General features: G+C 44.4%; 1 protein-coding gene across 1 annotated transcript; it reads left to right on the top strand.

Moving 5' to 3' along the window:
• The first annotated feature begins 2,709 nt into the window (after positions 1-2,709).
• Positions 2,710-13,479, top strand: LOC132005479 (zinc finger protein 665-like). Its single transcript, XM_059382657.1, is given in 5 exon segments — positions 2,710-2,774; positions 5,030-5,122; positions 6,567-6,693; positions 10,735-12,232; positions 12,234-13,479. Coding segments are annotated over 4 exon segments (1,704 nt in total). The 5' UTR covers positions 2,710-2,774; positions 5,030-5,107; the 3' UTR covers positions 12,298-13,479.
• Positions 13,480-13,838: the final 359 nt, after the last annotated feature.

The raw sequence follows: 13,838 nt of genomic DNA, 5'->3' as shown, positions 1-13,838 counted from the left end.
TCTTCTTGGGAGTGGCTCCGATCATGGAGCGGCCTCATCTATGGAGCAGCCTCATCTAGAGCAGCCTCGTCCGGAGCGGCCTTCTTGGGAGTGACCTTGTCGGGATCACCGTCCTCGCCTTTTCGTAAGAGATAGTCCTGACCGGTCAGTTTGATTCTTGATGCTTGGCACGAAATAAAGTTTTGTTTGACCTTTGCTTTGTATCAGTCTCGTTCCTTTGATCACGGACCCTAACAATTAGAAGTGTGTATTCTATTAGAAGCGGAGATGTTAAATTGGAACGGGTTTTGCATTTTTTAAAGAGATTTTATTTATTTATTTGACAAAGAGATCACAAGTGGGGGGGGGGGCAGGCTCCTCACTGCGCAGAGAGCCGGATGTGGGGCTCGATCTTATGACCCTGAAATCATGACCTGAGCTAAAGGCAGAGGCTTTAACCCACTGAGCCACCCAGGCGCCCCTAAATTGGAACCGGTTTAAGTAAAAGCTCAGCGGGTGTTGTTGGGGAATACAATTTTTTTAAAAAATCGTCTCACAAGCCAGCAATCCTCTCCACAAGTGTACAGAAAGAAAACAGTTTCATTAGTGAATAAGCATTAAACCAGAATGTGATGTGCATCAGAGGCAGTCTTGAGAGACTGCAAAAATGAATCTCACCCTGTGAGAGAAGACAAGGCGATACGACCGATGTGTTCTCAAGAAAGATCATAACTAGTCCTCGGGAAGACACGACAGCACCATTTGTTATACATGTTCTTCCTGACATCACCAGGTAAGCTGGTGGCCGTTTGTGTTAGCTAATTGGCTTTAACCAAAGGGAAAACAAACTTAGCTTTATGACAGGAGGGAGTTTTGCCACTAGGAACAAGGCAAGTTATGAGTTAGGCACCTATCCTTCCACAAGAATTGGGAGATAAAGAGATATTCCCTTTTATGTTTATATTTCAAAGAGAGGGCTCCCAGATCCTTGAGCAAACATTCCTGAGTTACAGTGTTGGTAAGAGCCTGATTTAGCTTTTCAAAGACATACAAACATTTCAAACAGGAAGACAAAGAACTTACAAGTTTCTAAGGGAAATGCTCTAGGAAAAGGGAGAAAGAGAAGTCTCTTCGCTTTTTCTTCCCCCAAGAGGGAAGAAAAGAAAAATATTCTCACATTTTTAAATGTGAAAAGAAAGAGGTTTTCACATTTTTAGTTTACATTTTTCCTTACAGAAACAACATACATTCGTTTCATTAAAACAATATTGTTTTTTGACACCCACGATGTGCTCACATGTCAGGAACTGTGCTGGGAACTTCACATACCGTTTGTGAGTTAATTCTTGTAATACCCTCGGAATTGGGTTTTAGATCACCATTTTCCTCAGGAGGATTTAGATGCAGGGCTTTCCCTTTCTGCGGGCAGTTTCCCTGTGTCTCTTCTGTTTCCTTATGACTGATCGTTAAAATGCTCATGTGACAGTAGCTCAATATACACAGAAGAAAAAAAAAAGCAAAGGAGTGGCGGGGTTAGTGGGAGGGATTTTCTGATAGCTTGCTCATTTGTGCTCAGTATTTTTTTTTTTTTTTTAACATGCGGAGTGACCAGCACGTCCCCGGAGTTGGAGACATTGTGCTTGGCAGAATTCTCTACCCATAGGTTATAACCAAAAGAGCAAATTTTCACTTATCATTTTTTTTTTTTTTTAGAGAGATAGCAAGAGAGGGAACAAAAGCATGGGGGAGCTTCTCTCTAGAAGTAGGCTCCCCACTGAGCAAGGAGACCAATGGCTGGCTAGTACAGCCAGGCTCCCCAGTAAAATTTTTAAATAAAAAACGTGGTTTCTAATTATCTTCAGTGTGACTGTAAAGTGAATTTGAAATTATATTTAGAAATTACGACTTAACAATATTGTGATGCCAACAGCGTTTATCTCAAATGCATTTGAGTATAATTCATCTCAAGTGTGGAATGATAGAAGTATAAAAACAGCGATGCAATTTAATCTTTTAAAAAAGTTACTGCTTTTTAAAAAGCAATAAATTATCACACGCCTTAGTTCTCCAAGTCCCACACCTCAGGTCTTGTCCCTGGGAAAGTTTCCGGAACACCACAGGGTTGAGTCACCGACTCAGAAGTGAATGGAAAGTAGAAACGGAAATGATGTTCTGGGCGCCCTAATGAGATTGCACATTCTGCCCAGGCCGAATTTGAGTTTCACGTTTCTAGTACGCACTGCCTAGGCCTATTCCAGTTTTTGGTTAAGTTGCAACAGTGTTCCAGAATTCGCCCACCGCCCACATCCACCTCGCTCCGAGGTCCCAGCATCCAGATCTCGGAGCTGTTTCAGCTTCTCCGGCGGGACTTGCGGATTTTGACTTGAACCGTTTTCAGCTGTGAAGAGGGTAACATCTTACTCTCCAACAGAAGTGGCGTCCACAAAACTCTCAGCTTTTACCTTAAAACTGAAACATTAACTTGAAACAAAAAGCAATGCTGCGGCCCTGGCGAAGAAACAGGACTCAAGTATCACTAAACCCTAAAAACTTGGGAGCTACTCCCAGGTCCTGACCCCGTGTGGGCTCCGCGCATCCTGGCCTGTCCCCAACCAACGCCTCGTCTCTATGGTTACCGCTAGCCCTTGAGGCCCCTCCTTCCGTCCCGCGCGGTCCCTACGCAGGCCTGGCTTTGCTCTGCGCCCCGCCCAGGCCCCGCCTCTTCCCTCTGCGCGCGCGCAGAGGTCTGCAGACCCGGAAGCGGGTTTCGTGGAGCCGAGGCCAGTCTGTGGAGTGTGAGTTTCGTCTTTATTGTTTAAACATGCGCCTCGCAGTCCCCCCTCGTCTACCCCCGGGGTGTGGGGGCAGCTAAAATCCCTGCACCACCCCTTCAGCCCCCCCCAAATTCAGACGCTTCCTTTGGAGGCCGGGGGCTTCCTTTAGGGTTTGAAATCCGCGAGGTGGGTGCGCGCCGTTCTCGGCCCCTAGGGGACAGCGCCGGCCGCCCCTCAGGAGAGGCCGGTCCTCTTCTGGGCCGGGAGGTTCGGAGAACTCGGCCCTCCCCGGAGACGCTCGCACTGCCCCTCATCTCGCGTCCCTCTCCGCGGGCTCCTCCGCTCCCCGGGTTTCCGCCCGTCAGTCCTCGCCTCTCCTCACTCTTTGTTGGGAAGTGACTAAAAAGGTCCTGTCTTGAGACAGAGCACCCCGCTCCGGATAATGTGCTCTTGTGGGAGGTGGGCCTCTTATCCCAACCCCCTCCTGGGTGAGAGGAACGCGGAGGAGCGGAGGGGCTGTCCACCTTCCAAGCACATGTCCCATCCCCTTACTAGCAAAACGAGATGATTCGGGAAGAAGCAGAGGAATTACGGTTTGGGACGTGCATGGCGTGCATAGGGTAGTCGGGAAAGGAAAGGAAGGTCAGCTTTCATTTTTAGGAGATTGAGGAGGGTTGCTTTAAACAAAAGTTTATTGGAGAAGAGCAAGAGTTGGAGGTGGTGGCGGTTTTTCAGTGGTAGCACGTGGTGGTTAGTGCATTTGTTGCTGGGGCAGGAGGGAGCTTCCTTTTTTTTTTTTTTTTTTTTTTCTTACAAGCAGGAGATGAAATTCTCATAAAAAATACCCTCCCTAGGGCGCCTGGGTGGCTCAGTGGGTTAAAGCCTCTGCCTTTGGCTCAGGTCATGATCCCAGGGTCCTGGGATCGAGCCCCACGTCGGGCTCTCTGCTCTGCAGGGAGCCTGCTTCCTCCTCTCTCTCTCTCTCTGCCTGCCTCTCTGCCTACTTGTGATCTCTGTCTCTCAAATGTGTAAATAAAATCTTTAAAAAAAAAAAAAATACCCTCCCGTGTTAAAAATAGTTCTTATCTCCCCTTTTCCTGCTGGTAAAGTAGGCTGCAGAGAGTGGTACTTGCCTGAGAGCTCTTGCCTACTCCGTTTTAAATGAGGTTTCCTTATTTATTTTCACAAGACCCACTGAGAGAATTATAGAAAAATGAACAAAGGAAAATAAGGGAGGACCACAAACAGATGGCAAAGTAGCAGCTGTGGGAGAAAGGAAGATTGAGAAATTTAGAGTAAGAAGGAAATCTCCAGGGAGATCATGGAAAACAAAATGTGGAGAGGCCCCCCCTTTTTCTGGGAGGAGCTCTTGATGAGCAGGTGGGGGGCCTCCAGTAACAAAGGGGAAGCCACTTCACAGGCAGTAAGGGGAGAGTTTAAAAGAATTGGAATTGTGGCAGGGGCGAATGGGTGCCCAGTGGGTTAAACATCAAACTCTCTTGGTATCTCAAGTCATGTTCTCCGTGTTGTAGGTTGGGGCCCCAAGTCAGGCTCTGGGTTTAGTGGGGAGTCTGCTCAGGAGTCTCTTTCTCCCTCTGCATCCCCCATCCTATGAGCTCACTCTCTCTCTAAAATAAATAAATAAATCTTTTAAAAAAGAGTTGAAGTTATGGCCTGCATGTTCCTTCTAGCTCCTGCCCCTTCCAGATCTGGGCACTGGCGATAGCAGTGCCCACAGGCGAGCAGAGCCAGAAGGTGGGAGGTGTGCTGGGCTGTGAGTGTGCCGCACCCAGCATCACACTGGACTGCTGAGGCATTTTGCAGATACAGCTCCAGTGTCCCTCCCAGAGATGTCCCCTGCAGTGGTCAGAGGGGAGGAGAGGACTCAGCCCCAGTACCACTTGCTTCCGGTGTGGATCCAGCATCACCAAGGCTCTGGGTCCTCCGACTGACCCCAGGGGGGCGGGCGTGCTCTGTGTGGGGTGTGATCAGGGTGGTTCTGTGACCTGGAAGGGAGTGTCGGGTCCAGCCCAGGTCTCCACTGCTGTCGTGTGTTGTGGGGGGCTTCACCTGGGCAGGAGCCAGTTCTGAAGAAAGGGGTGGGGATACTCACTGGTTGGTGTCTGGAAGAAGTCACTGTCCCTGTGCCCCCTCCTGTGGCAGTGGGCAGCAGAGGACTGTCTTTTCCACATGGAGAGGGCTTTGTGTTTGACGTTGTGGTACAGGAAGGACGTCGATTGATTCTAAGCATTCAACTGCAGCTTCTTGACCCCTAGGATTGAATTCTCAAGGCCGATCTTGTCTGAGGAAGCAGCAGCGTGGACGAGGAGGAAGAGGAAAGGAAGGAGTCAGGAATGGCTGGCTGTCAGGTACAGTCATATTCTGGGATGACTTTGTCTCTCATTCCTGCTGCGCCCTTGAAGGACTCGCTCACCTTCTCTGACCCTGAAGTGTCCAGCTGAGTTGTGTCTGTGCACACTCCCCCAGGCCTTCCTCAGTCCGTCTCCCTCCACTCAGATTCCATCTCCTTGTGCCCCAGTGACATGGAGCCTGTGAGGGGGCCTCTTTGTGTCCTGGAGAGCTGACTCCTTATTTCAGTACGTTTGAGCGTGTATATGTGTGTGTGCATGTGTAGACGCGCAAGTCCCTAGTTTTTGAAAAGACGTTATCATTATTTCATAAATAAGTCATTAATTGTTGAAGTGAAATCTTAAGCATTTTCCACAGCTGTACATTTTTCCTAGTCTAACACAAGTTAAACAGTATAAGAAGAGTGACGTGTGCATGTATAATGACCTTTTATGCATCTCCATGTTGTTGGCCTTGAACTTGTTTCAGATTGTGTCAGGGAGCCCTCTCAGTCTACTCTTGATGCTGTCTGGTGATATGTTTACTTGTTTAGGTTCAGTTCCAAAGCCTAAACATCTGGATTCAGGAGCTTATTCTGCCATTTCTAAGCATTTGACCTTGGGCGGGTTTTGGGGAATGTGTGTGACACGGGTGTCTCCTCAGGAAGGTGGGAACAGATCTGTCTTCAGTGAGTGATGTTGTTACAGTTTATGCGTGTAAAGCATTTAGCACAATGCCTGCCACACGGGAAGCATTCAAGAGCTTCTGTTCTTTGCTGTTGCTATCATGATCCTAGTTTTTAGATTCTGGTCTTTCTCCAAAGTCATTGTGGACATTGTCCTCTCTGAAGATAACACTTGTGCTCTAGCCCATCTGGATATTGAGTATCACTCAGTGTCTAAAACACGATATATAACACTTCTTTTTTTTAATTAACATATAATGTATTATCTGCCCCAGGGGTACAGGGCTGTGAATCATCAGGCGTACACACTTCACAGCACTCACCCTAGCACACACCCTCCCCAATGTCCATAGCCTAAATAACACTTCTTGTGGGTAGCCCTGTATTGATTGCCTGTTTTTTTTAAGTTTGTTTATTTTTTCTTAGTAATCTCAACACCCAGCATGGGGCTCAAACTCACAACCCCAAGGTTAAGATTCACATGCTCCTCTAGCTGAACCAGCCAGGCACCCCTGATTTCCTATTTTTATATTTCTTCTATTGTCCACAGAAATGAAAGAAAAAAAAAGCCATCCCGAGAGGCCATCCTAACCTCTTATGGAAAATATATTAGGCCAAAATAAGGGACACAGAACTTGTTGAGAAGTACCTTCCGTGGACCTGTAAGAACACCCACTTCATCTGAATCCCTCTATATGCATCTCTTCTCTTTTCATTTTATGTGAAGGTAAGAACTCTCCCCACAGCTCCTTGGTGAGATGTTTGTGTTCTCTTTTCAGGGATGGTTGACCTTCAGGGATGTGGCCATCGAATTCTCTCGGGAGGAGTGGGAGTGCCTGGACCCTGCCCAGAGGGCCTTGTACAGGGATGTGATGGTGGAGAACTACCGGAACCTGGTCTCCCTGGGTGAGGAAAACATCTCTCCAGAAGTTGGGGGTCTGCCCTTGGGTATCTTTGTATTTAACCTTGTTTGCCTCCTGGGAGCCCCTGCCCTGCTTGGCTGAGATCGAAGCCCTGTTGACTCAGAAATGAATGGGGCTTCTGGACTTTTCATTTACACTTTCTTCCGATGATCTGCGCACTTCATCAGGCATGGTGCCAGAGCTCAAGTGTGCATAAAGCCTTAGGAAAAACACCAGTTCCATTTTTCTACCCCTGTGCTCTTGATTCCCTAGTTCTCAGAAGACAGTGAGATATTCATAAAAACTGTGCTTTAACTCAGAGAAGGCAGTGGGCGGATGAATTTTTGAATCCGTTTTTCGGCTTTACTGACAAAATTACATTTAACGTGTACCCCACGATGATTTGAAATACACATACATCATGGAAGGATTTCCATAGTCAAGTTAATTAAGATCTATTACCTCACTTGTTTTCTTTCTTTCTTTGCTCCTTTGGTAAGTACACCTAAGCTCTATTCTCTGAGCAGTTTCCAATTACACAGTATTATCAACTGTAGTCACCATGTTGTGCATTAGTTCCTCAGACCTTATTCACCACATAGCTGAAACTCTGTCCCTTTTTACCAGTGTTTCACCATTTCCCCTCGGCCTCGCCTTCAGCAGCCACCCAGCCTCCCTGTGTCTAAACATGGTTTCTTCCACTGTCGTTACCTCCCCCCATGTTAAATGTCTTCCGTTCTTGCCCGACATCCATACCATAATTCCTAGAGTTAAGAACGGGACAGCGTGATGCTATTTGCCTCATCATTTCCTTCTTTTATTCCGAGGTGGGAATTCTAACTGCCCTAGTACACTTATCTTCCCACAGATTGGCAAGTTCAGTCCCTTGTCCCATGTGCTCTTCCCCTTGTGCTGTCCACTGCTGACCTTCCTTCTGGCCTTTCCTTACATGGTACCTTGACTGGGATGGACTGCACTGTTGCTTACTAGCATATTAATTTTGTACTCTTGAACAGCCTCATTCCCACAGGAGCCCCTCACCAGCCGCACTGCTGACTGTAAGGAACGGTCCCGGTTTATCCACTGTATCACTGTTCCCGGACACTATGGCAATCCATAAGTGCAGGGGGTGATGAGGCACTCAGCATGGCTGAGTAATACTGTCGGCAACACAACACAGCTCTGGGGTCTCCACTGAAGTACTTATCTCGGAGCTCCTGATCTTGGCTGTGACGTGTAGGCAGTCGTGCATAAGAATCCATTGTCTGAACCCACAGGCCCAGGTCAATCATGTTGCTCTAACTTACTTTCTCTATAAATAGGGGTTAGAAACACAAACCCCATGTGCCTACTGGCGCTATTTAAATAACAGTGAAAATCTGGGGACTCCTGGGTGGCTCAGTCAGTTAAGCATCTAACTCTTGATTTTGGCTCAGGCATTGATCTCAAGGTGATGAGTTCGAGCCCTGCAATGGGCTGCACGTTGGGCATGGAGCCTGCTTTAAAAATAATAATAATAATAATGATAATATACTTAAAAGCTTTTTTTTTTTTAAGTTTTTTTTTTTTTTTTTTTTTTTAATTTGACAGAGATCACAGGTAGGCAGAGGGGCAGGCAGAAAGAGAGAGAGGGAGAAGCAGACTCCCTTTTGAGCAGAGAGCCCAATGTGGGACTCGATCCCAGGACCCTGGGATGATGACTTGTGCCGAAGGCAGAGGCTTTAACCCACTGAGCCACCCAGGTGCCCTTTTTTTTTTTTTTAAAGATTTTATTTATTTATTTGAGAGAGAGCGCATGCACACGAGTGGCAGGAGGGGCAAAGGGAGAAGGAAAAACAGACCTCCCCACAGGGAGCCTCACAAAGATGTGGGGCTCAATCCTAGGACCCCAGGATCATGACCTGAGCCGAAGACAGACATTTAACTGATTGAGCCACCCAGGCACCGCTTATTTCAAGGCTTTTAACCATGTCAGCACCATTAGAAGTTTTAGAATATTACATGTTTCATAGTAAAGTCTCAGAAATTCTTTTGCTTACTAAGATACGGCAACCTTCCATCACAATTTTAATCAGTTGGCCTTTTGCTTATGTCTTGGCTCAGGCTGCCATTCCACGTACCATAAACCAGGTGGCTTAAGTGACAGAAATTTACTTCTCACAGTGCTGGAGGCTGGCAAGTCTAAAATCTTAGTGCTGATTAGTTCAGTTCCTGATGGCACGTGCTCTCTCTGGTTAGGAACACAGTATTCTTGCTGTGTTTTTGCGTGAGGGCAAGAGTGAGAGGCAGTAAGTACTCAGACGTCTTCTGGCACCTCTAATCCCATTGCTGGTACGCCACCTTAATGACCTGCCAGAGACCCCCTCCTCCGACAGCATCATACTGGGGTGGACACAGACTTTCAGACCCCGCAGCCTGCTTTACATTTTGTAGGGTTTCATTCTGCAATTTTGTTCAGACAGTATTTGATCTGGCCTTAGTTAAGAAGGTTTTCATGCACAAGCTCTTTATTACATATACTTTGTGGCCGGTGACCTAGAAAATTAAAGAACATTGTGTAGATAGGGAATTGCTCTGTTGCTTGGCTGTTCTATAAAATCACAGTTGTGATTTATGGGGTGCCTGGCTGGCTCAGTTGGTGGAGCCTTTGACTTTTGATCTCCAAGTCATGAGTTCGAGCCCCACATTGGGTACAGAGATTACTTTAAAAAAGTCATAATTGTGATTTCTGACTTCTTTCCCCAGTTATTATTCTTTTCTAAGATTTTGTTTATTTATTTGGCAGAGTGAGATACAGGCGAGAGAGGAAACACAAGTAGAGGGGGAGTGGGAGAATGAGAAGCAGGCTTCCTGCCGAGCAGTCAGCGGCACTCGGGGCTCCCAGGACCTTGGGATCATGACCTGAGCTGAAGGCAGACACTTAACGACTGAGCCAGCCAGGCGCCCCAATTATTGTTCTTTATAATGTTAAGTATTTCTCTGACTTGAGACTTCAAAAGAGAGTGGTCTTAACACAAATTCCTGTTCTCGTATTATGTGCTAGTTCCAGAATAGAAGCCCTTGCTTTTTTTTTTTTTGAGAGTTGTTAAGAATTCCACAAACTATAATTTTGTGTAATTGTGGTTATTTATTATTTCTGTCCTGACTTCATTGTAGGTTACTAAAATGTTTTATGAATTGTCAATTGTATATGATTTATTTTTCCAAATATATAATGCAGCGTAACTGATGGGTCAGTATTGCAAAATGGCCATTCCCAATGAATATAATTTTATAACCAGTATTATTCAGAAAAATATTTTTATAACTTTGATTAAATTCTTCCTCATTTCCCCAGTGCTGCTCTGGTTTTCTTTTCTTTTTTTTTTTTTTTTTTAATATTTTATTTATTTATTTGACAGAGAGAAATCACAAGTAAGCAGAGAGGCAGGCAGAGAGAGGAGGAAGCAGGTTCCCCATGGAGCAGAGAGCCTGATGCGGGGCTTGATCCCAGGACCCTGGGATCATGACCTGAGCCAAAGGCAGAGGCTTTAACCCACTGAGCCACCCAGGCGCCCCTGCTCTGGTTTTCTAACTGAAAATTGCCATTGACTAGATTGCTCGTCAGATAAGTTTCTTCTGAATCATTTAGCATTAGAGTATATCATATTGTACTTTAGCATTAATACCCAATAAATATGCAGTAGGTATGTATGGTATTTTTATCTCTTCAGATAGGAAACAGCTATATATTTTCTGTGAAGTGGTATGTGATTGGGGGCCATGATACCCCTTCTGTCAGGGCTAACATAAGTTTGCATACTGATTTTTCTTTTTCTTTTTGCCATTGATTATTTAAAGTAGGCTTCTCTAAAAGTAATTTGAATCACATATAAGTACCTTTTTATCTTAAAGAATTCTATTCCTTTTGTGTTCCTAAAAAATTGAAGATCATGGTTCCTCTTCATAACTGATCAAAATATGTAGTACTTTTGGTGTAATTTGTTTTTGAGTATGAAGTTTTTCTGGAATTAATGGGAAACCTATGGTTCTTTATCTCTTGTAGCCATCTCTCCCAAATGTATGATCAAGGAATTACCACCCAAAGAGAACAGTAATACAGAGGAACTATCGCAGAGAGTAAAATTGGAAAGATATAAAAGCTGTGACACCGAAGATTATGCCTTTAGAGCAGTCCAGAAAAATATTCATGACTTTGAGTATCAGTGGAGAGACAGTGAAAGAAATTACAAAGCCATGCTTGTGACCCTTAACAAAAATCTCACTGGTGGAAAGGATCACTATGGTAGAAGAGATGCAGGAAATAAGCCAACTGAAACCACGTTTGGACTAAGCTTTCAGTCACATCTGGCTGGAGTGCAGATACTTCAGACCGAAGGGAAAATTTTTGAATGTTACCAAGTTGAGAATTCTCTCAACAATGGTTCTTCAGTTTCACTGCGTCCCAGAATTCTTCCTAGTGTCCACACCAACATTTCTAATGAACACCGGCATGATATCTTGCATTCTTCATTACTCACACAAGACCAGAAAGCACACATTAGGGAAGAACCTTACAAATGTGACAAAGCAGTTAATCCTGGTTCACACCTCACTAGACATCAGATCATCCATCCAGGAGAGAAACCATATAAATGTGATGTATGTGGGAAGGTCTTCAGTCACAACTCCCACCTCGCATGTCATCGAAGAATTCACACCGGAGAGAAACCTTACAAATGCACTGAGTGTGGCAAGGTCTTCAGTCGCAATTCACACCTTGTACGTCATCACAGAATTCACACTGGAGAGAAACCTTACCACTGCAATGAGTGTGGCAAAGCCTTTAGTGAGTGTTCAAGCCTTACTAACCATCAGGTAATCCATACTGGAGAGAAACCTTACAAGTGCAACGAATGTTGTAAGGTCTTCAGTCAGAGTTCAGGCCTTGCAAGCCATCGCAGAATTCATACTGGAGAGAAACCTTACAAATGTAATGAGTGTGGCAAAGCCTTTACATATAGCTCACAACTCACTAACCACCAAGTAATCCATACTGGTGTGAAGCCTTACAAATGTACCGAGTGTGGCAAAGCCTTTAATCAGAGCTCGCATCTCACGAGACATCAAATAATCCACACAGGAGAGAAACATTACAAGTGTGACGAATGCGGGAAGGTCTTCAGTTACGACTCACACCTCGCACGTCATCGCAGGATTCATTCTGGAGAGAAGCCTTACCGGTGTAGCGAGTGTGGCAGAGCCTTTAGTATGTACTCAAGCCTTACTTACCACCAGGTAATCCATACTAGAGAGAAACCTTACAAATGTAACGAATGCGGCAAGGTCTTTAGTCAGAGTTCGAGCCTTCCTAGTCATCGGAGAATTCATACTGGTGAGAAACCATACACATGTACCCAGTGTGGCCGATCTTTTATTCAGCGCTCAAACCTCACTAGACATCAGATGATTCATACTGGAGAGAAACCATATAAATGTAATGTGTGTGGGAAGGTCTTCAGTCAAAATTCGAGCCTTGTGAGTCATCAGAGAATTCATACTGGGGAGTTACAAAGGTAGTGAGTGTGACAAAGCCTTTATGGTCAGTTCAAGCATGAATTGGCCTTAGAGAGTCCACACGAAAGAGAAGTCATAGAAATGCAGCATATGGGGCAGAGGACTTACACAGGCTTCCCAGCTCCCTAGACATCGGGATACCCATCTCTGATGAAGCCACGTCAAGGTAATGTGCACGCTAAGGCTTTTGACTGTGGATCAAAACTTCAGAACATCACAGGCCTCATACTGGACAGCACCCTTGCAAGTGCAATAAATCTCAAGGCTTTCTGTCCAACATCCATGCCTTTGGTGTCCTGACCGTATTTATACCAGAGAGAAACCTGCAGATTTACTGAACATCTAAAGGCCTTTAAAGCAACAGTGTGTCCTCGGGGTTCACCAGTTCGTCATAGAACAAAATAATTCATAATAGGAAGAAGTCTTACAAATGTAATGAATATTTTTATATTTCTTCCATGACTTTCACAACAGAATCCACATCAGAGAATTCTTACGAGGAATAAAATAACTAAGTCTCAAGTTCTCTAAATTTAACCTGAGATAGTACATACTGCAGAATGATTTTTTTTTTTAAATATTTAAAGCATACCACAGAATAATTTGAAGCCAAAATGTGGTAAAACTCTAGATGGAAAAAAGGATACATAGAGATATAGCAAAGGTATCTAGAGCCTGAAGATACTATACTATGGTTTCTTTGCTAAATCGTTTCTAGTTTAAAGTATTGTTTTACACTTCACATTTAAAGCTGTGATCATTTTTGAGCTAATATTTGTACAGGTGTGAAGTTTTTGCAGAGATTTCTTTTGGGGGGTGGTATGGAAATCAACTGGTCCAGCATCTTTTCTCCCTTTTTTTTTTTAACTCTCTCTTCATTCACTTTCCTCGGTATCTTTGTCCAAGCTCAGTTGGAAGTACTTGCGTTGGACCATTTCTGGGTCCTCTCTTCTTTTCCATTGATCTGTGTGTCTCTTACTCCACAAATATAATGTGGGCTTGATTACGTTTCACTGTATTAGAAATCTAGAATGAGTGATTGTGACCACTGTATTCTTCCTTTTCAGATGTTTTAGCTATTGTAGTTCCTTTGCCTTTCCTTATAACTTCTAGAATAATCTTGTTTGTATCTACAAAATATCTTGATGGAAATCCTGTCAAACCTGTGTATCAATTTGCAGTCATTTGACATCGTTTCTATATTGTATCTTCCAATAAATGGCTGTGGTATGTCTGTTTGTGTGATCTTTTATAGTTTTTTGGGATCAAAATCCCATCAGTGTTTTGTTAAATTAACATGTCTGTACTTTTTCCTTTTCAAGCAGTCATATATATTGTATTTTTGATATCAGTTTCCATGTGTTAATTGCTACTGCATTTGAAGTAAGGTAGATTTTTAAAAAATATATCTATTTTTTAAAGAGAGAATGAGTGCAGGGAGGGGCAAAAAGAGGGGAAGAGAGAGAATCTCAACAACACTCTGCGCTGAGCACGGGGCTCGATCTCAAGACCCTGAGATCGTGACCTGAGCCAAAATCAAAAGTCAGACACTTAACTGAGCCACCCATGTACCCCAAGATGGATTTTGTAAAA

This window comes from Mustela nigripes, chromosome 17 (genome assembly GCF_022355385.1).
Source record: "Mustela nigripes isolate SB6536 chromosome 17, MUSNIG.SB6536, whole genome shotgun sequence".
Lineage (NCBI taxonomy): Eukaryota > Metazoa > Chordata > Mammalia > Carnivora > Mustelidae > Mustela > Mustela nigripes.
Note: the sequence above shows the minus strand (reverse complement) of the source record. Positions and strands in the feature narration are given on the sequence as shown.